General features: G+C 37.8%; 1 protein-coding gene across 2 annotated transcripts in view; it reads right to left on the bottom strand.

Annotated features, from left to right (window-relative positions):
- PCNX2 (pecanex 2) overlaps positions 1-27,566 on the bottom strand; it is a 309,377-nt gene that overhangs the window by 171,459 nt on the left and 110,352 nt on the right. For both annotated transcript variants that reach the window (XM_024927813.4, XM_034949151.3), the window contains 4 exons: positions 20,539-20,648; positions 19,275-19,371; positions 3,006-3,098; positions 2,016-2,166 (listed from right to left, as the gene is read on the bottom strand). In XM_024927813.4, coding sequence (XP_024783581.4) covers positions 2,016-2,166; positions 3,006-3,098; positions 19,275-19,371; positions 20,539-20,648 — 451 coding nt within the window. The remainder of the gene's footprint in view (positions 1-2,015; positions 2,167-3,005; positions 3,099-19,274; positions 19,372-20,538; positions 20,649-27,566) is intronic.

Below are 27,566 nucleotides of genomic sequence, written 5' to 3'. Positions count from 1 at the left end.
TTTCCTTCAGCTTCACAGGTTCTCTTTGCTCACCCCAAGGTATTTAAATATGTACATTTAACACGGGCATGGGCATAGGCATAGTTTAAGAACAGGTGTAGGGAAAGGCACAGGTATAGGTGCAGGTAAAGGTAAAAGTATAGGTGTAGTCATTGGTACAGGGAAAGTTATAGATACAAATAAAGGTATAGTTATAGATAAAGGTAAAGGTATAGATACAGGTACAGGTAAAGATTAGGTATAGGTAAAGATAAAGATATATAGAAGTAAAGGTAAAGGTATAGAAGTAAGTATTGGTATGGGTATAGGCAAATGTGTAGGTTACAAACAGGTAAAAGTATAGATATAGACAAAAGTAAAAATATAAGGAAATGTATAGGTAAAGGTATTGGTACAGGTACAGGTACAGATATAAATATAGATATAGATATGCAGTTAAAGCTTCTTACTTCAAATCTCCATCAACTAACTTACCAATAATGTCAAAATAACAAACCCCAAAACACTCCACTAATTTCACCAACACTTAGTCTTTCTAGAGGTTTTTGAATGAAAGGGAAATATAACCTGAAGGCTGCAGAAGTTCTATAGAAACTGGTCTTTTTCATCAGGGTCCTCTATGTATCCACAAGCAGTCACCTGTTGGGGTAGGGACTTTCCTCTACAAGTGGACTAAAATATACAAACCATTATAGATGGAACCTTCTCTGAGTCTATCTTCTTTCAGTTTTTCTAATACTGATAATAATTTGCATTTAAGTAGCACATGGAATTGTACAGAACGTTTAAAACTATGCAGCTCCATCTTTATGCTAGCTCCTGATTCTGCAGGTGGGAAGAGTAAGTCTCCAAGGGGAGAGAAGTCTGAGTTACCCTCCCTGCACTTCTAAACCCCAGTAGCCCGACGAGGCCATCTTTCTCCACTGAACAAGCCAGTTTTTCTACTTGGGCTGTTTCTAACTAAGGCGGCTCCTTGTGCCCACCCAGAGATGCTCCTTATGGAAGCACTCTCTATTCTGGACAGCATCTTCAGTGACTCTTGCATATTTATTTTAAAAATTATTTCCCCCCTTTTCCTTTTGTCACACCAGTCTACTGAAGTTGCTGGTGACAAATTTGGCTGAGTTCAGTACTTTAAGTCCACAAACCTTGGTGCCCCTCACTTCTCTTTATGCTTGGACATATAGACAATTAGATAACTCGCTAACAACTGAGAAGTTACAATAGGCTAAACAGCTCTGTGCAGAATCAGCAGCATTAGACAGCAGTTATAATCTATGAGCAATAACTTTGATGGGTCTAAAACTGTGGATAAATCAGTCTTCTTCCATCCATTCAAGCACAGAACAGGGAATTACAGAGCAAGGAAAGATCTAGCAGAAAAATTTCTAGAAGACTTCTTATCTAGAAGAAATCTATTTCTTCTCTAAGGCTGTGAAATGGTTGTGATTACCAGGCTATTACATGATCATGGCCAGAGACACCCATGGAAACTGCTAAGTCAACCATGTGTAGATACAGGTGTAGGCCTAGATGAACAAAGCAAGCTAAAGAAAATGCAAGTGTTCAGGAGTGCGTAAAGTTATTGGTCAGGCCCTGCTCCATCCCCGTCATTTCATGAAGGATGGGAGCTTGGTCAAGGGATGCTCTTCTTAGGCCCCAGTCAGTTTTTGTGGGAACAGCATAATCTTCAACTGTGAATGATATAATTTTTCCACAATACCAATAGCCAATTAATATTTTTATAAAACATTCTTCTGATTCACCTGGCTTTAACTTTCTTGTTATGGTTGGCTAGAATATCTGGGAACAAATACCATATACTCTAAGGTACACGTTCTCCTTTTTTCTTTTTTATTGTGGTAAAATACACATAATGTACCATCTACCATTTTCAAGTGTACAGTTCTGTGGCATTAAGTACATTCAGACTGTTGCACATGCTCTCCGGTTTAATGTATACCTACCCCTCCTTTTTTGCTTTTTTTTTTTTAAATGAGGGATATATTACTAACCTCTCACTTCCTGTTGATGATACTCTTTGTTTTTGAGAATGGGGTGTGAAATCCACATCCAGGGATGATGCTTGCGGAGCTGAGGGAGCACGTAATGTGTTACAAACCCCACGGCTCCAGCCAAGGCAAACAGCACGATGCTGAGAAATGGCTGCGATAAAAATGGGCAGAATCTCATTACTTAGCCTAGAGGATGGGGAGAGGGATGCCCATGAATAATACATAACATCACTGTCCTTCCACTTTTTCCTCTTAACGGATAGCCAGACTCAGTTCTTGTTTCAGGCCTCTGAAAATGTCTTCTCTATACCATGAAATTGGTTCATGTTTTGGAAACCACTATGAGGGTGAGGGAGAACTAGCCTATGGAAGTACAGAGGCCAACAGAATTATGCCCCTTGGAATACATTTTTAAAATTTTCCAATGAGGAGGTGAAGAATAACCCATGCAGCTCACAGACATTTCCTCATGAAAAGGGGAGTTCTGCGATGGACAATATTTTTGTATAGAGAAAGCAACTGTCTGGAAGGACCACAGCCAGGAATCCCATCTGGAGCTCCCCACTTTGTTTTTCTAACTGAAAATCCTTTTCCCATAGTCCTTTTGGCTCTGTGACCTCTGCCTCACCCCTGATACGGTGACTCCTCTTTTCTCTACTCACAGTAGAGCACTGTTAGCCCACCCTATGACTATTAACTGTCCTCACAGTGGATTCCACAAGATGTGCCATCACTCTTGCAAACAAAACAGCTCCCCAGATGCAGGAAAGGGTAAGGATAAAGCAATCGAACCCTATCTGTGATGTGGACCAAGTCACATCTTGGACATAACTGTTCACAGTACATGGATTCATTCCCTAAGCCTCTCAGCGGGCATTTTGTTTTCTTTCTCTGGCTCACGTGTCTTGTCAATACCCTGTAGCTCCATGACAGCTTTGTTATTAAGGAGAATAAGGGGGCAGGAAGAGTACAAAGTTGGTGGATACATACTCGCAATGACAGGAATACAGTGCTGGCGCTGACTGCAAATGAGAGGACAGCAACCACTGCGCAGACGATGAGATCCCATTTTAAGACATCCGTCTGGAAAGAGAGAACCAGTGGTAAAGGCGACTCTTCATTTCTCTCAGCAACTCTGTGTGACCAGGTAAATCAAGCAGCAGGACACTGACCCAAGATAAACTGTTTTTCCAGCCCATCACTTACCTGACACACTCATTGGCACATACTGGACGGGCTGTTCATTAGCTCCTGCTTAGGGAATTTCAGGAAGACTAAGGTGGGCTGGGGGAGAGTGGTGGGGGAGAGGAATCACGCACTGCAAGGTTAGTGTCTGGGTGCTAACCACAGAAAGAAGAAAGGTTTTCTACACAAGTAAGAGGCATGAGGTTCTTGTAAGGTTCTTGTATCTGATCTGTGTTTCCACAAACATAGATCAGATATGAGATTCCCAGAGAGCTCCCCAAAGGGACTTAGATAAGGTCTGATAAAGGAGCTCAAAGTGCTAATCATCTCTACATGGCTTTAGGGTGTCTTGGATTTTAACATTCCAAAAACCTGGCTAAAACAAACAGAAGCCTCTTATACGTTTCTTATTGCTTTGGACTAGACCAGATTTTGCATTTTAATTTACCAGTCAGATCACTGGTGAATTAAAGAAACTACTTCAAAATTATTTTATATATATATTTATATATATATTTTTATATATATATTTATATATATATATTTATATATATATTTATATATATATTTTTATATTTATATATACATGTATGTTTATATTTATATATATACATAGATATATGCAAGAGGTACACACATTACATGCAGACAATGAAATGTTCAGTAACTCACTAATACTTTTTCATACAAAATTGTAGTGTAAGCAGTGGCTAGGGAAAACAAAGCAAAGTTCAACCTGAGAATGCTGTGAATGCAGATAGATGGAGAATGGCCTGTTAGCTCCAATGGAGCACAATATTGCTGGCTGAACAATCTAAAGCAAACAGGAGGAACCATCACTTCTTTTCTCTCTGTAGAGGCGGATTAGTTATATTACACAATTATTGATCATTTGAAGGTATCACACTGTTACCTGAAAAGTCTGAAACCTTCAATACATTTATACCTCCCTTTCTCATATCGAAGGGATTTATGCCTTTTAAATCACTGTTTTTAAAATTAAAATGTGGGGTTTCTTGCAAGTCATGCTCCTTCCTGGCTTGCTGACCGTATTATCATCCAAAGTGATAAAAAGAAACAGTGAAAAAGTCGGGATCCTAGATTTATTCATAGTAATTAATGGTATCTGATTTTGGGGCAGGGATAACCATAGGAATTTAATTCTGAATCTATGAAATGCTTGTGATCAGAGAAATTCACCAAAAATTTACTTTAGCAACAGGACATATATTGCTTCCTATCATTCCAAATGCTTAAGAAAGACCAGACCTTTCTAGAGGAACATTCTGTAATTCCCTGCATCTTTTGGCTGTGGGGAGATGTTAATTTTTCTCTATTTTTCATTAACATGGTTTTATGTCATTTAAAAATTACTGAATGTTTATCTGAAAGAAGATAAACATTTTCCCGAATATTCTAATTTAAAATCATGTGTTATGTTTAACTGACTAATCATCTTTGTCTAAAGGGAAAACAGCCGGCCACCAGTATGACTGCTGGAGTGGAGAGGAAGGAAGGCTGCATTTCTAAGTTTCTTAAAGCAGAAGCAGGAATGAGCTCGAATTATTATTAATCTTTTTTTCACAGTTGGATGATATATGGGAATTCCACTGTGATTTCCATCGGTGTCGTGAGTATCTCGTGTAAATACAGACCATTACACAGCCTTTCTCTATTTATTAAAATGGTTCTCTCCACCCATTTCTTTTCTATATTATAATTTCTAAATAGCTTATTGAGATAAAATTGGTACCAAAAAGCCACATATATTTAAAGTGCACAACTTAGGCCAGGTGCTGTGGCTCACACCTGTAATCCCAGCACTTTAGGAGGCCAAGACAGGTGGATCACTTGAGGTCAGGAGTTCAAGACCAGCCTGGCCAAACATGATGAAACCTCTGTCTCTACTAAAATACAGAAATTAGCCGGTTGTGGTGGCTCACACCTGTGGTCCCAGCTACTCAGGAGGCTGAGGCAGGAGAATCGCAGAACCCAGGAGGCTGAGGTTGCAGTGAGCCGAGATCACACCACTGCACTCCAGCCTGGGTGACAGAGCGAGACTCTGTCTCAAAAAAATAAAAGTATACAACTTAACAAGTTTATATGTATATTTTACATGTATAAATTATAGAACATATATATAATTGTGGTTATGGTTTTATGGGGATATATATAAATTATAGGACTATATATATCCCCATAAAACCATAACCAGAATTAAGATAATCAGCACATCCATTACACCCCAATGTTTCCTCTTTTGCCTCTTCCTAATCTATCCCTTTCCTCACTATAGCCTTGACTTTCTGTCTTTAGCGATCCTTCTACCTCAGCCTCTTGTTTTCATTTTCTAGAATGTTATATACATAGATTCATAAAATATGTATGGTCTGGCTTCTTTCACTCAGTGTACTTATTCTGAGATTCATCCATGGTGTCGTCTGTGTCAATAGTTCATTCCTTTTCATTGCTGAGTAGTATTCCTCTGTATGGATATACCACAATGTGTTTATCTATTCACCCGTGGGCAGATGTTTGAATTTGTTCCCAGTTTTTGGCTATTTGCAGCTAAATAAAGCTGCAACAAATATTCATGAACATTTCCCTGGACATGTTATTTCTTTTCTCTTGTGTAAATACCTAGAAGAATGGCTGGGTTATGTAGTAGGTTTAGTCTTAACTTTTTAAGAAACTGCCATAATCCAATTAAAAACTGAGCAAAGGACGTGAATAGAAATTTCTCAAAAGAAGACATACAAATGGCCAAAAAATATTTTAAAATGTGCAACATCACTAATCATCAGGAAAATGCAAATCAAAACCACAATGATATACCATCTCATCCCAATTAGAATGGTTATTATCAACAAATGCTGGTATGGATGTGAAAGAAAAGGATCCTTACACACTGTTGGTGGAAATGTATCTTGATTGCTACAGCCATTATAGAAAGCAGTATGGGGAGTTTCCTCAAAAAATTGAAAACGGAACTACCATATGATCCAGCAATTCCACTACTGTGTATTTTTCGAAGTAAATAAAATCAGTATGTTGAAGAGATACCTGCACTCCCAGGCTTAATACAGCATTATTCACAATAGCCAAGATATGAAATCAATCTAAGTGGCCATAAACCAATAAATATATAATATATATAATCACATTTTATATATGATACCACATTTTTTACATATGATATATATGAAATATACATCATATATAGAAAATATATAGAAAATGTGATATACACAAACACACCCCCATGGAATACTATTCAGCCATAAAAAAGAATGTAATCCTGTCATTTTGCAGCAGCAACATGGATGAACCTGGAAGACATTATGTTAAGTGAAATAAGACAGGCACAGAAAGACAAATACCACTGAGTTCACTTATTTGTAGAATCTAAAAAAGCCAATCTCATAGAAGTACAGAGTGGAATAGTGGTTTGTAGAGGCTGGGGAGGGGAGAAGGAAGGGGGAGGAGAGATTGTTCAATGAATACAAAATTATAGTTAGAAAGAATAAATTCTGGTGTTCCACAGGATAGTAGGAAGACAACAGTAACAATATCATAATGTGTATTTCAAAATAACTAGAAGAGAGGATTCTCAATATTCTTACCACAGAGAAATGATAAATAAGTGAGGTGACATTTTAAATACCATAATTTCATCATTGCAGAATGCATACATGTATGAAACCATCACAGTGTACCCCATAAATGTGTACAATTATTGTCAATTAAAAGCAAAATTAAAAAAAGAAACTGCCAAGCTGTTTTCAAAGTAGTTGTAACTATTTTACATTCTCAACAGCAGCATGTGTGAGTTCCAGTTGCTCCATAGTCTTGTCAATAGTTTTTAAAATTTTAACCATGCTAGTGAATGTATGCCTCCTAGGGCACATTTTGCAGTATCTGGAGACATTTTGGTTTTTACAATTTGAGGAAGGGAAGAAATAATACTGCCATTTGGTGGCTAGAGACCAGGGATGCAGCCAAACATCCTACAATGCACAAGACAGCCCCCCCAGCCTCCACTTCCCTGCAACCAGGGAAATGTTCTGAGGCTCAAAATGTCAACAGTGCTGAGGTTGAGAAACCTTAATGGAGTGGTATCTAATTGTGGTTTTAATTTGCCTTTTCCAATGACTAATGATGAACATCTTTTCATGTACTTAATTTAAAGTACTATTTATAATAGCACTAAAAGTATATTTAGGGATAAACTTGAAAAAAAAATGTGCAAGACGGAAACCACCTAACATCAGTAAAGAAATGAGAGAAACTAAACAGATAAACTAAATAAATAAATGGGGAGATACACTGCATTCCTGCATTTGAAGATTCAGTATTGTTAATAAGTCAATTCTCACAAAACTGATTGATAAATTCAATGAAATTGTAATGAAAATTCTAGCAGAATTTTTTTTAGAAACGAACATGCTAATTTAAAAATGTATATGGAAATGCAATAGACCCTAGAATAGCTAAAACGACTTTGAAAAATAAAAAGTTGGAGGACATACAATACCTGGTTTCAAGGTTTATTACAAAGCACAGTAACTATGGTATTGATGGTATTGGTGCAAATACACATCTAGATCAATGGAAAAGAATAAAGTGTCCAGAAATAGGCCACAACAGATATATGACCAATTGATTTTCGACAAGAGTGCAATGGTGAAATGACAAATCCCCTAAATGAAGAAAAGGATAATCTTTTCTATGAAAGGTGCTGGAACAATGGAATAGCCATCTATAAAAATAAATAAATAAATAAATAAAATTAAATTAAACAATAACAAAAATATCTTGATACTTACTTTGCTGCACATACAGTAATTAACTCAACATCATGAACCTAACAAACCATCAAACTGCTCAAAGCAACCATAAGAGGAAATCTTAATGATCCTGGATTTGGCAAAGATTTCTTAAATGGAGCACTAAAAGTTGGAACTATAAAAGAAAAAATTAAATAAATTGGACATCACAAAAATGTAAAACTTTTGCTCTTCGAAAGACACTTACAAAAAGGCAAGCCAAAGACTAGGGAAAAAAACATTACTACTCATAAAACCCACATTCAACAAAGGACATTTACCTATAAACAAACAACACCCTCCTACATCCCCAGCTGCACATGATAAAAAGTTCTGAACAGACGCTTCACTGAAGGAGATATACAGATGGCAAATGGTAATTACTGAGCTTTTTACTCTTGATGCTAGTTAATGAAACTAGACTGCTCTCCTAATATTGCTGAAAATACCATCAGCAAAATCAAAAGGAAACAGTTGTTTTTCCCCAAAGCCACCAAAAAGCAGATATTATTCTGCTCCAAAAATTTTATCCTGGAAAATAATATTTTTTTTTTTGGTGGGAATGTAGATAGGTGCAACCCATTATGAAAATAATATGGAAGTTCTAAAGAAATTTAAAAATAGGCCAGGTGTGTTGGTTCCCGCCTGTAATTCTAGCACTTTGGGAGGCCGAGGTGGCAAGACTGCTTGAGGCTGCAAGTTCAAGACCAGCCTGGGCAACATAATGGGAACCCACCTCTATATTTAAAAAAAAAAGATATTAAAAACAGAACTACCATGTGCCCCAGCAACCTCTCTTCTAGGCATATACCCAAAGGAAATGAAATCACCATGCCATAAAGACATCTTTGCTACCACGTGTATTGCAGCACTGTTCACAATAGCCAAGATGTGGAAACAACCTGAGTGTCTGTCAACAGATAAATAATGGATAAAGAAATTCTAATATAAATGTAAATGGAATATTTTTCAGCCTTTATGAAAAGAGACATCCTGCCATTTGCCACAACATGGATGAACCTGGAGCACATTTTGCTAAGTGAAATAACCCAGACACAGAAAGACAAATACTGCGTGATTTCACTTTTATGTAGAATCTAAAGAGAGAGAGAGAGAGAGAGTCAAACATACAGAGATAGAGAATAAAACAGTAGTTAACATGGGCATGGGGGAGGTAGAGATGGGGATATGTGTGTTAGAAATTATAAAGTAGCAGATATGTAGGATAAACAACTCCAGCAATCTAATGTACATGAGAACTATAATTAATAAAACTGTACTATATTTGGGATTCCTGCAAAATAAGTAGATTTTAGCTGCTTTTGCCACAAAAACAAATAAAAATGGGTAACTATGCGAGATGATGGATATGTTAACTTACTTCACTATAGTAACCATTTTACTATCTATATGTACCTCATGACATTGTGTTATATACTTTAAATATACACAATAAAATCTCTTTAAAAAATAAAAATATCTTTAAAAGGAATCTTGTAAAACACCTGAACTTCAGAGCTTGCTACTGTGTCCTGTGAAAGCAGCCTTTAATAAGCTCTAAAAAGTTTGTAACTTTGGTTGGTTTTCTTGTTAAATAACTTTTTGCTCATTTAAATGTATATACCTTTCCACCTTCTATAAGATATAAATATATGTAGGTTTTTTCAGGTAGGTATATTTTATTTTGATCTTAGTTTTGTAATATAAAAAGAGAATTTACTGGTACTGCCCTCTTCCTTCACGTTTGAAGGTTAAAAAAATCTGGGACTCTGTTAAATTACTTACCTAAAAAACAAGAGTTTAAGTATCTGTTTCCTTTTAATAAATGTCCTATGTCTTAATAGTGAATTCTACTATGTTAGATATTACAAAAATGAGTGTGAAAGGGAATATACTGCAAGATGGAAGCAAAAAGCAAATTTAGGTCTTTGTAATTTTTATTATTAATTAAGTTTCCCATTATAGAATAACATAATAACATTGCAGCACCCTAGAACATAGAGAAGAGAGGGGAAAATCATTCACAATCATTATAGCCTGACATTAACGGTATTAGCATTTTTGTGTTTTCTGAGCCAGTATTTTTCCTGTTGATGTTAAACCAGGCTCTAGCTATAATCATTATGTATATGAATATTTCTATGCATATTTTATAAGTATCTAATCTTAGTGTGCAAATAATTTTCTACCTTTTCCACAGTATTTTCTTTTGTAAGCTATATATATATAATTGTATAGGCTCACTAATATCATTTAGTGGTTAAGTAATTTTCCATCTTGTGATATCATACACATACAATGCCATAGTGATCACTCAAAACATTAATTTAGTGAATGAAATTGAACGACTCATAGTGCAAACATCCCTTGACTGCTACTATTAGGTTGCCTTCCATTGTTTACCATGATGAATTATGCTGAAATCATTATCTTTATATACTAAATTTTTTTCATATTTTGAATTAATTTCCTAGAAAAACTCTAGCAAATACATTTACTCTATCATAGGTTGTAAGCATTTCACAATCCTTGATAAATTATGCTTTTTCAGATGATTATAATAATTTACATAAACACAAATGATGTCTAAGAGATTTCATCTTGACACAATTGGCACCATCACTAATTTTTCCAGTGCTAATGATGTGTACAAAAAAAATGCCATCTCATTTTAATTTGCATTTTTAAATTCATAATAATGGTAATTATTTCATACATTTACTTAATTTGTTCCTAAATTTTATATAAAATTTCAAATGGCTTCATTTTGAAGCTCAGATATATACATATTTGAATACAATTATATACAAATGATACACATATAATTTGCCTATAGGGTTTTAAAAATCAAATTATAAGGGTTGCTGGTATTAGAAAGATATTTAACTTTCCTAAGTTTGCCACAAGTACTGTATCAAATTATTTAAATTTTTCCACCTTTTTTTACATACAGAAGTTTAAAATTTTTATGTTCTTAAATCTAACTCGGGGTATTGTGTGTGTGTTATTTATTTTATGGATCCTAAGTCTGAAAAATCATTTTCTCTGTATATTTTGGATAAATATTTGATTTTATTTAATATATTTTTTGAAAATTTATTTTACTGTTTTAAAATGTGACACAGGTAACCATAAAGTGCATATAATAAGTATGTACAGTTTAATAATTATAAAGTGAACGCCTCTGTAACCACCAACTAGTTCAATTAATCTAACATTTCCAGCATCCTAGAAGCTTCTTGTATGTGGCTATCTGATCAAAAATCCTTCTCTCGCCTCCTGGAGGTTCCCATCAACAATCCTGACTGGTGAAAATCATTTTCTTGCTTGAAAAAAAATGATTTCACTACTTACGACTTAGGTATGCAACTGTAAGCTGTTTAATTTTGCCCATTTTTACTCAATATATTGTACCATACTATATGCATTATTTTGTGTCTTGCTTCCTTTGCTCAACATTACGTGGTTAAGATTCACTCATGCATTGCATTTAGCTGTAATAAGTTTATTTCCTTTGCTGTAGAATACTCATTTGGCACTTTCATGAAAAGGTGCTATTATGAACAATTTTATATGTGTATTTTGGTGCAAATGTGCAAGATTTGCTCCAGAATAAGTACCTAGGAGTAGAATTGCTGGCTGCAGTCTATTCATGTCTTAAACTTTATGTTATCAAACTTTTGTCCAAAATGTGTATACTAATTCACACTCCCACCAGCAATACATGAGAATTCTCTTGCTCTACACTTGTCAACACTTAGTACTGTGAGAACTTTACATTTTTTTTAGTCTGGTAGTTTTGAAATGGTGAGTCGGTGTGATTTTAATTTGGAGTTTTCTGATTATTAATGAGGTTGCCCATATATTCATGGTTTTTGGCCATTTATATTTCCTCATTTGTGAAGTGTATGTACAAGTCTTCTGCCTATTTTCAATGGAGATATCTGGTTTTCTTATTGATTTAGAGGAATCTTATACTCATCTAGACACTAGTCTCTTTTCTGTAAAATTTAAAATAATAAATCAAAGGTCATAATTTTAATTAATTTGAATCTTTTGTGTTGTTTTAAAAAATTATTTCCTACACTGCTATCATAAAAGTAGTTTCCATTATTATGACTCTAAGTGCTTTCAGGTTTTATTTTCTCATATTTAGGCTTATAATTTACCTGGAATTGACTTTTAAGTATAGTATGACATATTAGTCCAATTTCCTTTTGTTATTTGTGAATAACTTCTATTTTTTAGTTTTCTGTTTTTCCCTCTGTTTGGATTTGGAAGCTACATGCTTTGTTTCTATTCCTTTAGTAGTTGCACAAAACATTCCAACATGCATACCTAATTTATCACAGACCAAAGTTAATGGTACGGGCTGAGCAGCCCTCATCCGAAAATCCGAAATGCAAAACACTCCCTTCCTTTGAGCGTCACGTTGGTGCTCAAAATGTTTTGGATTTTGAAGCATTTCAGGTTTTGGATTTTTGAATTAGGGACATTCAATCTGTATCTTTATTCTTCTCTTGGACATTACTAAGACCTCTGACGACTTGAAGTTCATTTCTCCTCTCGTCTAAACTTGTATATTATTATAGTCATGTATTTTCATTCTACCTTACATTTTTTAAGCCAACTATATAGTCTTATCATGGTTAAATGCAGTTAATATTTACTCAGGTTTGCCAATGTACCTGCCACTTTCTTTTCTTTTTGTTCACTTGCAAATCAGATCTTCCATCCAAGACCACTTTTTTTTTTTTAAATCTTTTTCTTTTCTCCTCAAATTACTTTTAACACAAGGTCACTTTCTACTGAAAAATATCTTCAGAATTACATGTAATGAGGGTCTCTCAGCTTTTTTCTAAAATTTATTTTGCCTTTATCCTTAAAAGATATTTTCACTAGGAGTAAAGTTCTAGCTTGGTAGTTACTTTCTTTACACATCATTAAGTATATCCAACAACTGTCTTCTGGCTTCCATGAGGGCTCTTGATAAGGGAGCTTGCAGCCTCTCATCCATTTGAATGAGATCTGTTCATTCTGTTTACCTGCTTTAAGTTGGTCTGTGTGCTTGGCATGCTGCATTTTCACTATGGCTTGTCTGGTGCGGATTCTTTTTTCTTTAATTTACCCTACTTGTGATTCACTGAAATTCCTGAATCTCAAGATAAGTGTCTTTCATTAATTCTGGTAAACTCTCAGATATTATCTCATCAAATATTGATTATGCTTCAGTCTCTCTCTCTTTTTCTAGGAATTCTGATTGGATATATTTTAGATTTTCTCACTCTATCCTTCAAGTCATTTCTCTTTCATATTTCTTGATTTTTTTTCTTTTGTCAATTAGTGTTATGTTCTGGGTACTTTCTTCTCTCCTTATCTTTCAGTTCACTAATTCTCTCTTCAGAAGCATCTAATCTCCCATGTGTGGGGTGTGTGGTGGTGTATATTTCAATTGATTCATTTGTTTGTTTGTTTGTTTAGGAAATTCTATTTGGCTCTCTTTCAAACATGCTGGATTGTTTTAAATATTTTCTATGGTCTATAAATTTTAAAGCTTGCCTTTTACTTCTTTAAGCATAATAAGTATAGTTGTTTTAAAATCTGTGTCTGATACTTCCAATATCTGAAATATTTGCAGACCTGTTTCTGCTGGTTGCTTATTTCCAAGTGTAGGTTAAAATTCTTTTATAGTAAGCTGTGCATTTTCCATAAAAAAACTGGTTTGGGAAACACTTGGACAAGGCAGCCTTCTAGAAAGGATTTATGTTTGTTTCTGCCATGAGGCGTTTCCAATTGGGTACCACGTTAAATGTCTTCATAAATTGAGGGATTTGGTGCCATCTAGTTGTTTGAACTTGTGCTGCAAATCCATGCAAACTTATGACTTCTCAAGGATTCTGTTATTCTGCTCAATCATGAGGTGAGTCTGCTTGCACTTCCTGGTGTGGAGGGTGGTAGAGCTGACTTCCTGAGGATCATCCTCACTCTGAGAGTGTGGCACTTTGGTGTCCCAGGCTGATGATCCATGGTCTGGCATTGGACACCCACCTGGGCTTCAATTCCTGTTCTCCATAGTTCGAGGTCTGAAAAACAAGGCTTAAGGTCCCCAGGTTGGGCAAATGCTCTTGGGGCAAAAGCAGCTTCCTGCCCTGCTTCCTCCAGGTACTCCTGTTCAGTAAGATTTTAAGCTGATAATTCCTTATTATTTTGTCAGGTTTTTTTTGTTACATTCAGGAAGAGTTTTTTTGTATTTTATTCAGAATTTTTAGTTTTAATCAGCAGTAACCTGCCGTAATATCAGAAATGAAAAAGTCCCACATGACTTTCCTCATTTCCTTTTCCCTCTTCCTCTCTCTCACTTTCTGAAACTCTTAAATCCCTCTCTCATTTACATTGGTGTCTGGCGAGGGACTAGCACATAAGATTCGTTTTTCTTTCCCACTGCTAAACAATTACCTCAACACTAGACTCTGAAAATCAATTTTTGATTGTGACATTTAATTTTGACATAATTCATAAAAGAGTCTGTCTCCTTTCTGTGTTTTTCTGATCCATTAATCCCATTCTCTGATCTTGGATAGTCTCATACTTTTTTCTGATTATTCAGTCTTCACTCTTTTTTTTTTTTTTTTCTTTTTAAAGACAGAGCTTCACTCTTGTTGCCCAGGCTGGAATGCAGTGGCGCGATCTCGGCTCACTGCAACCTCCACCTCCTGGGTTCAAGTGATTCTCCTGCCTCAGCCTCCCAAGTAGCTGAGACTACAGGCATGTGCCACCACACCTGGCTAATTTTGTATTTTTAGTAGAGATGGGGTTTCACCATGTTGGCCAGGCTGGTTTCGAACTCCTGACCTCAGGTGATCCACCCGCCTCGGCCTCCGAAAGTGCTGGCATTATAGGTGTGAGCCACCATGCCCAGCCCAGTCTTCACTCTTAAATCTAAAAGTGCTAAGTTCCTTTTTCTTATGCTTCTTTCTCAAGTTTTTAAAAATATTAGCTGCTATTCTTCTAAAGGAACCTTAGAATCATTTCTCAGTGTTGGGAATATAATGCCTTTGGAACTGTTTTGAATTATATGAAACCTACAAATTCATTAGAAAGAATTGGCATTTTATAAATCTCAGCCTTCCTATCCAAAATCAGGTTATGTCTTCTCCACTTATTCAGAACATCATTTACATTTTAATAAACTGCGGCAGTTAGTTTACTTTATTTGTGACACTACTTGTTAAAATCATTTCCATTATCAATTCAGACATTTTGTTGGTATTGTGAGTTGGATCACATTTTCATAGGTTATTTCTGGTATGTTAGAAAGTTCTTGCTTTTCTAAATTTACTTTTCTCTGGTTGTATTTATGAATCCTCTTATTAATCATAGCTGATTATATAGTATGCACAGAAAAGTTTTATATACACATATAAATCAGCATTTTTTTCTCTTTTTCTCTTTGCTCTTTACTCTTTACTATTTTGCTTTCCATTTTATATATACATAAAACAAATATATAATTTAAATTTTATATATAATATATAAAATTATATATAAATATATTTAATTTATATTTTATATATAATAAATTATATATTATATATAATATATAACATATTTTATATATTATATAGTATTATAATAAATATGTATTTAATTTATATTATATATTATATAAAATTATGTTATATATTTAATTTATATTTTATATAAATTATATATAATATGTAATATATAATTTCTATTTTATATAATGTAAAATAGCAAACTATTAATATTATTGAATATTGTTTTAGAAGTTCTGGCCAGTGTAAGGCTGCAAAGAGAAAAAAATGAAAAATTTATATATAAATTTATATATAAATTTTTGGATTTTATGGTAAATCCGTGCATGTTTAACTAAGAAATACATTAGCTTTTCATATACTGAACATTTTAAATTCACTGTGGCATTTTATATAGTACTTCACACTCCAACTCTCAAAGGAAGCTTAAGAACCCCTGTTCCAACATTCCACATCTAGCAGCATGGGACCAGAAAAATCTAGATATTATAACCAATGATTTAGGAAAAGACTGTTTGAATTTTACACCTAAGAATTAAATAGGCTTTTTTTTGTTTCTAGGAACTGAAGAAAATTGATACAGTGAAACAAACAAATCTAAACATAATAAAGGGTGTTGAAAATGACAAAGATATGAAAGTTAAAAGAGTCTGTGCTAATAAGACAAATAGAAAAAGACTAACCAGGTAAACCACTAGCGGAAAGTTTATATCTTTATTAAGTAATGAATTTTGGTGATAAACTTTGTGTGCATAACTTATCTTGCTCATATGCAAATGTATAGGCCCATTGGTATATCTCTGTTTCCAGATCAATGTTTCCTGAAGTGCAATCTGTGGATCACCTAAACAGAATCACCTGGGTGAACATTCTTGTTAAAATGAAGATCCTCAGACCCCCTCACAGGCCAGATGAATCAGAATATGGGCAGAGGGCTAGAAAACTGAAATCTAATGAGGCTCCCTGAGGGGTTCTCATACAAACTAAAACTCAAGAAGAGAGACAGACAGACAGAGAAAATAAGAGCTGGAGACACAGAGAAACAAAACCAGAGACAATGGTGGGGGGGGGCGGTTTATGCTTGCACAGTGTCACAGAAGGTATTATATCAAACTCTAAAAGCTGAATGTGATATTCCCATTAAAATATTATAATTAGGCCAGAGACTTTTCAGAGAAATGAACACAAACATCTTATTAAATCACCTAACAAGTTATGTGCTCCACACTGTACAAAGCATTTCAAAGGGTATGAAAACCAAGGGAGGCAACACCTAGCCCATCACATCTAATTATACCAATGAAATACTATCAACCTCTGCTGGGCAAATTTCTTGTCAAATTTCCTTGTAATTCCTACATTTTTTTTAACTGCAATAAATCAGAAAGTAGAAATGCATCTTCATTAGTCATGAAATCAAGGAAGATTGAAGGGCATAGTTTTTCTCAGATATCCATGGGGAGACTTTTGGGTAGACTCCGGGCCACCCTACGGCTTTTACAGAAAATGCTGTAGGAATGTCAGTTTGACCTTCTCCCTGTAAGTCTCCTGGTATAAATATTAGAGGTCAGGTTGTGGATGCTAGGCTTATGTCAAATATTTCTCTTTTTTTTAAGCTGCCGTCTCATCAGGCCCAGCTGCTTTGACTTTTAACCTGCTTTTAAATGTATCTCTGCTCCTAAAATTCATGAACTATGCCCTTACTCATATTAAGTGATTTGTCCTTTGATTCCCTTGTAGTGGAAAAAAAGCCTTAATACTAGTTTGAATTCTGACCACACTCAAAGGCACAAAAGCTGAGTATGAATTTTTTTAAGGCTATCACGTTGGCTGTGAGTCCTGTACGTTGTCTTGAAATGGCGGACTGCAATTAAATTCATCGAAATTCCATGAACTGTACTGAGCACCCACGGTAACACCAGGCACTGGCTCTGTGGATATCAAGACAAATGAGACACAGTCCTGGCTGGATCAACAGACTATTCTCTTTTCCTTTTATCTGTCATTCCTAAGAAAACCAGGAAAAGTGTGAGTCAAGGACATCAGAGGCTCCAGCTCAATACTCAGATGTATGGGAGCTTACACAATTAATGAGCATTGTGTTTCAAAGTATGAATATTTGTAAGTTGATACCAAAGAAACTACATCTGCTAAAAGAACTTTTGAAGCTGTCCAGAGCCATTATCCTGGTGAACAAGGAAATGGCATCATTATTTTATAGTTGTAGGATTCTCTTGTTCCTTCCTTTCTCTCCTTCTTCCTTTTCTTCTCCCGTGCTCCACCCAGTGTGGTTGCCCCCTTCTCTGTGACCCAGCCATAAGTCTAAAGTCCAAGGACCCCAAGCAATGGCTATGCAGACATCAATTTTGAAAGAATGCTCTGAACTAAGCATGGCGCTTAGGGAGAACAGCTGTGTGTGGACCACATCAGGAGGGCAGGTTGGCTAAACGTTTATCTGACAAGCTTTCATTCGTGCAGAGCCCACCTGCTGTTTGGTGCCAGCAATACACAAAACGGACTGAATGTGATTCATGTGACTATCCTGGCAAACTGCAGCCACCTGAGGGCCACCTAAGTGGCCACACCATGTGTGCACAACAGCCACCATCAAGATGCTCTAGGCTGGGGGCGATGGCTCACGCCTGTAATCCCAGCAATTTGGGAGGCTGAGGCGGGCAGATCACGCGGTCAGGAGATCGAGACCATCCTGGCTAACACGGTGAAACCCAGTCTCTACTAAAAAAATACAAAAAATTAGCTGGGCATGGTGGTGGGCGCCTGTAGTCCCAGCTACTCGGGCTGAGGCAGGAGAATGGTGTGAACCTGGGAGGTGGAGCTTGCAGTGAGCCGAGATCACGCCACTGCACTCCAGCCTGGGAGACAGTGAGATTCTGTCTCTAAAAAAAAAAAAAAAGGATGCTCTAAAGGGCTTGTAAAAAAATAAAGTAAAGGTTCCTCTTCAAAGACTTTCCTCCCCATTTAATTAGGAATAAATAGTAACTTCTCTTAGAAGCAAAATTTATTCAAAGACCTGTGCTAACATTCTTAAATATCTGCTAGCCGTGATAAAGAAATCAATGTACTTTATGTTCTTAGCTCCCACAATTTAGCCTAAATACTTGCCCTGGCATGCTTATACTGGTCCACTCAAGCATTAGCTCATAGCCTGATCCTCTTCCTTATTTGAAGGTGTTTTTACCTTTCTTAGCATTCCACAAGTTACTTCCTCCTTCCTTTGTTCTCCTCTACCTTTGCCTCTTTTAAAAAGTTCTAAGTTGCTAGCCAATCGGGACAAATATAGAATGTGAGGTCCCATTCCAGCCAATGGAAACCGGACACAGCAGTAAGGTGGATGCGTCAGGTTATAAATGACCCTGTCTCCTTTGTTTGGTGTACTCTCATGGCAAAACTGCTGGCGAGTGTATCCTTTCTGCAGAAAGTGAAAAATGGCCTTGCTGAGTAAGTTAAATTTACGTTCAAGTGCTATTGCTTTACGGCACCGGAGAACAAGCGTTTCAAATAGGGCTGCACCTGGCAGGCAGCTCAACAGCCCAGTGTGCCAGGTACCAAGCGAGGTGTATCTTTCTGTCCTAGTCCTTCTCATGTCCACCTGCCTAGAGCTCCATTGAGAGCCTGATCTCTGCTGAAAGATGAGGCCCTCCTATGCTACATTACACAACGCAATGTCTCACCACTGAATCTTTCATCTTCTTGGGGAGAGGGTCAGCAGCTGACTCTTCCAGATTTTGATGTAAAAATTTAGGAAACAGCCTGCATTGGATGAAGGACCTGAAAGTGGAAAAACACAACACTTCATCAAAGATGTTCCTGGGACAGTGTTTTCGGTAAATAACTTCACCTTAGATCTCACACCCACACATGACAAAAACAAGTGCTCTCTTCATTTAAAAATTTATAATAAAAAGAGGTGCATGTTCAAGTGATCATAAAGATAGTGTTTTGATTTGTAAATTTCATCCTAATGAGAGCAGTCAAGTACCTTAGCAGTATCATTGCCCTCTACTGTCAGCAGTGGGACATGGGGAAGGTCCTCCATCTCTGCTAGCCCACTAGGGCTTCATCTTCACAATTAGCAGCAGAAAGCGAACACTGCACTAATACAATTGACACTAAAAATTGTGTGAACCATGTTTAACTTTTCTTTCCCCCATTTTTCATGCCTTTCACACTACTGCACCTAATAGCCTAAAATTATGGTGTCTCTGGTCCTCAAAGAGTTACGGTTATCTTAAATCAAAATCGTTCATAAATTTAAACAAATTACATAAGATGCTACTGTCAATATCTTGAACTCACTGTGGCATCACATGAAAGATTTCCAGTGCCAGAGTACACATTACCAAAACTTAAAGATATGATTAAAGGGAAGATTGTAATGTATACTTTCACATTACCAAGGATTACATTAAATACATTTTAACACTTTGGTGCAAATTTCACTTTAAATCCAGAGGACGTTGGCCAGATTGGGAACAACAACAACAACAAAACAATAAAATCAAACAAAATCTTTCTTTTCAGAGGTGCTGGTTTAGTCTCCCCAGGGTAACTGCCTAGAGTAAAGGCAGGGATGTAGTTAATGGATCTAGAGAGGGTATTGTTGAGGAGGTAGCTTCTTACCCAGCTCACCCAAGGGAAAGTCACAACAGGGCTTGGGTACTATCGGCCATCTGTTCCTGCCACTGTGCATTTTACTCCAAAATCAAAAGAGCAAAACTAAAATGTTTGCTAGATGTTCACTTTTAATTGTTATTAGTTTCTGGCTGGTCCTGTATTTCTCCTTCCCTCCTCTAGTGAGTGACCAGCTAGTTTAATAATGAGAGTCAAATCACAATGGGCAGTGAATTGCTGTCTGCCCATCTCAGTCAGGGCACAAAGCTGCAGGAACTATGCCCCCAGCTCAGTGATGAGAGAGCACAGGCATAGACCACTCACATGAGTACAGATGGGTCACTGCTCTGACGGCTCAGATGGTAAGAAAGGGCGACCAAGAGGCCACAGAAGGCCGAAAACAGTGCCGGGATGTGTTGCATGCTCCACGGCTCCTAAAGAAAAGACATCAGTTAGCCAAGTCACTCCACAGCTGTGTGAATAGCAGGATCTCTATCAGACATTTAGAAATATCCCCAAGGTCCAGCTGGATGGATGAGTTATTCCCATGATCATTCCTGCCCACGGACATATAAGCATCTGGTGGGCACACAAAAAACTCACCTGTTGGTTTATAGACATTGATTTTGATAAGGAACTTTTTGACTAATTATACATACTTATAAGAATAAAACTGAATCTTTCCTGAAATTAAGCTTAGAATGTTCTATAGAATGTAATATTAAACATGTGTCCCTCCTCTGAATTCAATATAATAATTAACAATTATAATAATTGTATTTCTCAATGTTTATTAATCGATGGTCTAAATGGCATAAAAAATGTAAAAATGATGTAAGAGATTAAATAGACTAATGAACTGAAAACCTGATAAAGATTGTAGAAAGTAGAAAAGTTCCTCTTCAAAGCTTGTCTTGGTTTAAAAATATAATAATAGACACTAGGAATAATAGCTTCTTACTCTAAAGCCTCCTATCAACTATCAGTTCTTACACTTTAGCCCAGTTAGTTGCTTTGGCTTACTCAAGCATGTCTGGACAGGCCCAGGCAAGTCTTAGCTCATAGCTTATGCCCCTTCCCTATTTGGAAATGTTATTGCTTCCTTAAACCTTTCATGAGCAACTTCCTCTTCTTCTTTGTTCTCCCTTGCACTTACCTGTTTAGGAAAGTGTTAAGCTATTGGCAAATAGGGTATCTGTTTAAGACTGTGAGGTCCAGCTCCAGCCAATGGATGCCAGACACAGCAGTAAGGACGACCCAAATGTGTAAGGGATAAATATGTCTGCTTTTCCTTTGTTCAAGCGTGCTCTCGCCATTGTTCCATCTGCATAGAGCACCCTTTCTGCAGGAAGTAAAAATGGCCTTGCTGAGAGAATTAAATTTATGTTCGAGTGCTATTTCTTTGTGGCACCAGGGAACAAGCATTTCTAACAAAGATTAAAGATAATCACCTGAGGAAAGAGCAAAGTTATTTGAAATGAAAAGAGGCACTTCAGGTTTAATTTGATAGAAGCACAGATGTCAGTTATCAACACATTGTATTCGGCCTGGCAGAGCAGAACATGGGAAATACATGTTACCACCCCAACCAGTGTGGTGGCCTGGGACTCCAGCTCCTCTCCCACACACACCTGGTGCTCCCACCAACACAAACATGTCTCTCATACACCAAGAAGAAAACGTCTACATATTTAATCTTCTCAATCACCATCAGCAGAATCACTGATGCCTTCTGAAAGCTGAATTTAGTCAAGAACTTAAATACTTTTCTGTCAAGATTTTTTTTTTAAGATGGGTTAATTGTGGTGCTTATAATGAAATCTACAAATGAATGAGTCAAGTGTGCTTAGCAGTTGTCCACTGTAACTGCTAAAATAGTCTGGAAAAGCAAATGATACACTGGATAGAGCAAGTGATTTTATTTTTACATGCTTCATTTTCCTAGAAATTAAAATGTATTTCTTTTATCTTCCCCATTGTGGAAGTCTAAACGCCCGAGAGCAGTACCTGGAAAGCAAATTGCAGGGAGCTGAGTCTTCCTGAGGCTGCTGAGCTGCATGGCTACAAAGTCAGGAAGTAAGGCTCACTGCCTCCAGACGCACTCTCCACACAGCTCCCCACACCAGGACGCCCTGCATGCCTCTCAGATCAGCTTCCCCGAGGGTGGGGTGCCTTTTCCAGCACTCTAAGGTACCATGTCTGCATTTATTATTTTTCTAATTCTGTGCAGATGTCTTCCCCACCAATTTTGTTGAAAAGCTCAAACCCAGTGATGAGGCATCCTGCACGGACCTCTTCTTTCTTTGGAGTTTTCATCAGCAACGCCTTCCCTTCCAGTGTCCAAGGGAGACGTGTACTTCCTCCTTCCCTGAGCCCAACTCTCCCCTCACACTAGGATGTCCTACTCTCTTTTCATTGGTCCCCTCTGCCCCGCCTATAAAAATGCTCAAGTTGCTGACTTTTTTTTTTTTTTTTTTGAGCTGGAGTCACTCTCTATCACCCAGGCTAGAGTGCAGTCATACAATCTCAGCTCACTGCAAACTCCACCTCCCGGATTCAAGCGATTCTCATACCTCAGCTTCCCAAGTAGCTGGGATTACAGGCACACACCACCACACCCAGCTAATTTTTTATTATAGTAGAGACGGGGTTTCACCATGTTGGTCAGACTGGTTTCGAACTCCTGACCTCAGGTGATCTGCCTGCCTCAGCCTCGCAAAGTGCTGGGATTAAAGGGTGAGCCACCATACCCGGCCAGTTGCTGACATCTTTAACAAATAAAAAAAGTCCTCCTTCCCCTTGATCCAGTTGCCCTTGAAAGCTACTGTACTCTCTCAGTCTGTTCGGGCTGATATAAGAAAATATCATAGACTGGGTGGCTTATAAACCACAGAAATTTATTTCTCACAGTTCTGGGGGCTGAAAGCCCAAGGTCAAGGTGCAGGAAGGAGAAGGTTTGTTGTCTGGGGGGGCACTGCTTCCTGATTCCTAGATGATTCCTTTTTGTTGTGTTCTCACATGGTAGAAGATGCAAGAGAGCATTCTAGGGCCTCTTTTACAAGGACGCTGATCTGATTCATGAGGACTCCTCCCTCAATATCTGTAATCACCTCACAAAGCCCTCGCCTCCAATACCATTACATTGGGGATTAAGTTTCAACATGAATTTTGAGGGACACATTCAGTCTATAGCATACACTATCCCTCTTTTTTATTTCAGTGCCATCTCAGCCTTTTGAAGGTCTGAGCTCCACATTTCACTCCTGGTCATCAGTGAATGACTCAGTAGTCTCTGTCAAGCCGGGTAATTCCCATGAGTGGAGGTCCTGCCATGAGCTGTGTGACATTGGCTAAATTACTAGACATCTCTGACCATTGGGTTCCTCTTCTTTAACAAGGGAAAACAATACCTACTCAATGGTTGTTGTGAGGGTGCTTTTCTGTAACCCAGGTGATTTAAGTTTTTGACATGGGAGGGGTCAACGCAGCCCCCACTTGATGACGGACACCTGAGAGCTGTTTCTTTCCCACCGTCTCAACAGTCTCCTGATCCTTGTGTGCCATCAATACACCTTTTCAATGCTGCTCCGATCTGCTTCTTCTTTCCATTGCATCCTGTCTGGTTAAGGCTTCCACTGTCTTGTCCCAGGACTACTGTTAATGCTTCCTAATGGGGACTCACCCTTCAGTATCCACATCCTACCCCACCCCACAGATCCCACACTCTGTCCTTTGTATAGTGACAGAGTGGTTCTCCTCTCCAAAAGGCTAATCGGATCATGTCTGTGCCCTTCACTCAGTATCTTTCAATGATTCCTCATTACCAACCAAATGAAATCTACTCCACAGGCAGATGCATAAGCCCACCTTTTCAGCATCCTTCCTCATATTTAGGATATACACAGCAGCAAAACCCGAAAGATGAATTGCTCCCTGCCCTCCTGCCTTTGCCTACATGGTTCCATCTGCACAGAGGGCTCTTCTGTCCTGACTCCATTCCATTCCATTCCATTCCCCTCTACCTGGTGAACTCCTACCCATGCTTCAGTGCCCAGTATAAGTTCCACCTGCTCAGTGCTGCCTCCTCTGACTTCCCAGGCAGAACAGAATCCTCCTCCTTTGTGCATCAAAATCACCTTTAAACATCTCTAGGGTAGCATTTAAAGTGTCTCTTTTTTTTTCAGGGGCATAGCTGGGCTCTGCCCCTCAGCAGAGAGCACCTGCCCACAGGAGTTGTGCATACACATCTGCTAAGTCACAAGGACAGAGTAGCTCTTCAGCATGTTTCACTGAATTAATGGTGGAAACACTTTTACTATGTTCTTTTATTATGTTTGGTATGAAAACGACCTGCAATAAGACTTGTCAGCTCGAACTCAAAGGCAGCTGGCAACTTTATCCATGTTAGAAAAGACATTCTGGGGCAACCTGATGGCACAATCCCCTTCAAGATGCTACCGGCATCACCATCCCTGAAGCAGCATCTCCTATGTGTGCCCATCCCCCATGACACCTTAGGCACCTCTCACTGAGTCCCACCATTTACTTGTCTGCCTTCACATTAGACACCGGACTCCCCAACAAGGGGCAACCTTGCATGTTTCTTTCCCCGGTACCTGGCACAAATGTTAGCACCCTGACATATCCTTGCGAGAATGACTACAAGGTTTGGGCTTTCATAATGACTCATGTGGACAAGAATTTTCAGCAAGAAAAGAAGATGAAGGAATTGAGTAGCTTACATCAAATGTGGATCAGGCAGTGAAATGCTGCGGAAGTGATGAGATTATCAGAGAAAAGGCAATCTCCTGACTATGTGCTTCTCATTATTCCTTCAAACAGTACCCCCAGCAACAGGAAAGTTATTCTGAAACTTGAGTTTTATGCTTTCCTAAGAGTCCACGCATCAAACATTCATTCATTCCTACAATGTGCTGGGTACCCAGAAGCATAACCATGAACAGGACAGAGAGAGTCTTGGAAAGGAAAGACACATGGATAACTGCAGTCAAGTATGAGAGATGAGGGGACAATGAGCTGCTCACAGAGCACACGAGGGGCTACACAGCAGGAAGCAGAAGCTCACATGAGTCAAAGGAATGGCATTTAAGTGGATCCCTGCACACAAATGCAGAACGTGGTCCTTCCGCTGCAGGGGCTTCTGGAAGAGCCAAGCAGGGCAGATAGGGCTGGCTCTTCCATCCTTACATCGACTTCACCCTGCTCTGTCCATCCACCTAGGGCTTCTCTTATTTCATTTCATACTTGACCATTACACAATAAACACAAAACGTTTTCCAAAGAAGAAGAACCTGCTAACTTCTATTTCTTGTCATTGATTCATCTGCACCAACCAGCGCTGTGTATTTAATTCATGATTTTGTGAAGGTGGAACCTTTTCTCTCACATGTAGCCCATACATAGGAAGACCCTGGAAGAAATTCCTATGAGAAATGAGTAACTAAGACCCTAGAAATAATTCTCATGACATGGATCAGAGAAAAGGTCAAGGGAACAAGTGTTGGCAGAAGTTGGTTCCAGGCTCACTCATCGTTGAAATGAATTGTTCTGTGGAAGGCACTTAATTTCTCGGTGGTTCAGCTTCCTATTCTGTAAAAAGGGGATGACGACACCTTTCTTAATGAGGTTTAAAACAGCCTTGTCCCCAGCAAAGTTGAATGTCAGTGTTAGTTTTTCATTAATTGGAAAAGAAAGGGTACCCATGATGGATGGTCTTTGCTGACAATAAATTAAGTCCAGGCTCCAAATATATTTTGATAATTGAGTTTACCTACTTTTATTCCCTCAATACTCCTTGCCTAAATCTCCTCTCATTTTCTCTCTACTTCGATATTTAATCAAACATTTCCAACAAAAACACCAAGGACAGCTGTTACACTCCTGGTTTCTGTCCTATATTAGTAGAAGTCTGTATTCATTCTTCCATTACATATGATTTCTTTTAAGGATAACTAATAGCTTCGGGGTAAATTGTTGAACAGGAGTAAATGGCAATGTGGCCACAGGGGCAGGAAGAAGGATGTTTATGTCCTTCAACAAGAAAAAGCAAAGTGATGCCAGCGGGGCACACTTATTCTTCCAAGAAAAGGGTGGGATACAAGGTGTTAAGGAGTCCATATTCCAGGTGCTAATTTTCATGTTTACTTGCCCAACCTCACACTTCCACACAACTCTTTCTCAGAAAAAAAAAAAACTGACCTTCCCTGAGTTTTGACACATGGTAACAAAGCAAACCACCTGGATCTTCTGAGGCTCTCTCCTGGAAACACCCTCATTCTCCAGGTTACCTGTTCACTTTTTCAACTAATGCAGATGTATACATACATAAACACACACACACACACACACACACACACATCCCTCAGATTGGAGGTTGATTTCTCAAGGAAACAAGGACAAGAGAGATTACTTGATTATCAACATCACGGGTTATCCCTTCATATGCAGACTGCCATTTTCCAAAACCCACTATCTTCAAGAAAGATTACCTTTAGAGTTGGAAGGAACTTCATAACTGAGATGGTCTCACCTTAAGTTATTGATCAAGCAAGGAGACAGGAAGAAAGAGACTTGCCCAAGGTGGTAAGACCAGTACCAGCCTCCACAGCCCTGATTCAGTGCTCCATGTACCCCACCACCTTAAATGTGTATATAGCTAACTGTGAAAAATATGTAGACATCTCACCACTTTTCATTTAAAAAAAAAGGTTAGGATGCTTTAATAAGCACTGTAACTTACAAGTTCCCAGCATTACAGGCTGTTTCATCCATTTATGCATCCATCCACACAACAGTGCTTGGAAATCTATTGAGCTACCTGCCTATTTCAGTGCTTGTTGCCTATTTCAGGGCTTGTTGAAACACATGTAGAGCAACGGCTCAGAGTAAGAAGGGATCAATTTTATAAAGATTTAAAATTTACAAATGTATATCTAAAGATATAAAGATTTTGGAAAGAGATAAAGTTTTAAATGGTCTATTGCCCACAGATAATGAAGCATTTATCATGTGACAGTTTGCTTCAAAATTAACATCTCTAATTGCTCTGAGACACATCTCATGGGCCTCAAAATTGGGAATGATAAGGATTGATGAGTGCTGGTTTCATAAAACTCCCACAGGTTTTGAAATATTTTTATGAGGTAGTAATAAAACTGTCTAATAGTCCTACAATTCTGTGGTAGATTTCACATGCATTTGGGAATTATCTGACGAGAATGCATAGGGCAGTTCGGCTTTGTACAAAAAAGCACACTCTGAACACAGTCTGAATTCCAGCATTTTTTTCCTTAGAAGTTTTAGACACCTCTTATGTTGGAATTTATGGGACA

The sequence above is a fragment of the Pan paniscus genome, chromosome 1 (genome assembly GCF_029289425.2).
Source record: "Pan paniscus chromosome 1, NHGRI_mPanPan1-v2.0_pri, whole genome shotgun sequence".
Lineage (NCBI taxonomy): Eukaryota > Metazoa > Chordata > Mammalia > Primates > Hominidae > Pan > Pan paniscus.
The sequence above is the reverse complement of the archived record's forward strand: the minus strand, read 5'-3'. Positions and strand labels throughout refer to the sequence as shown.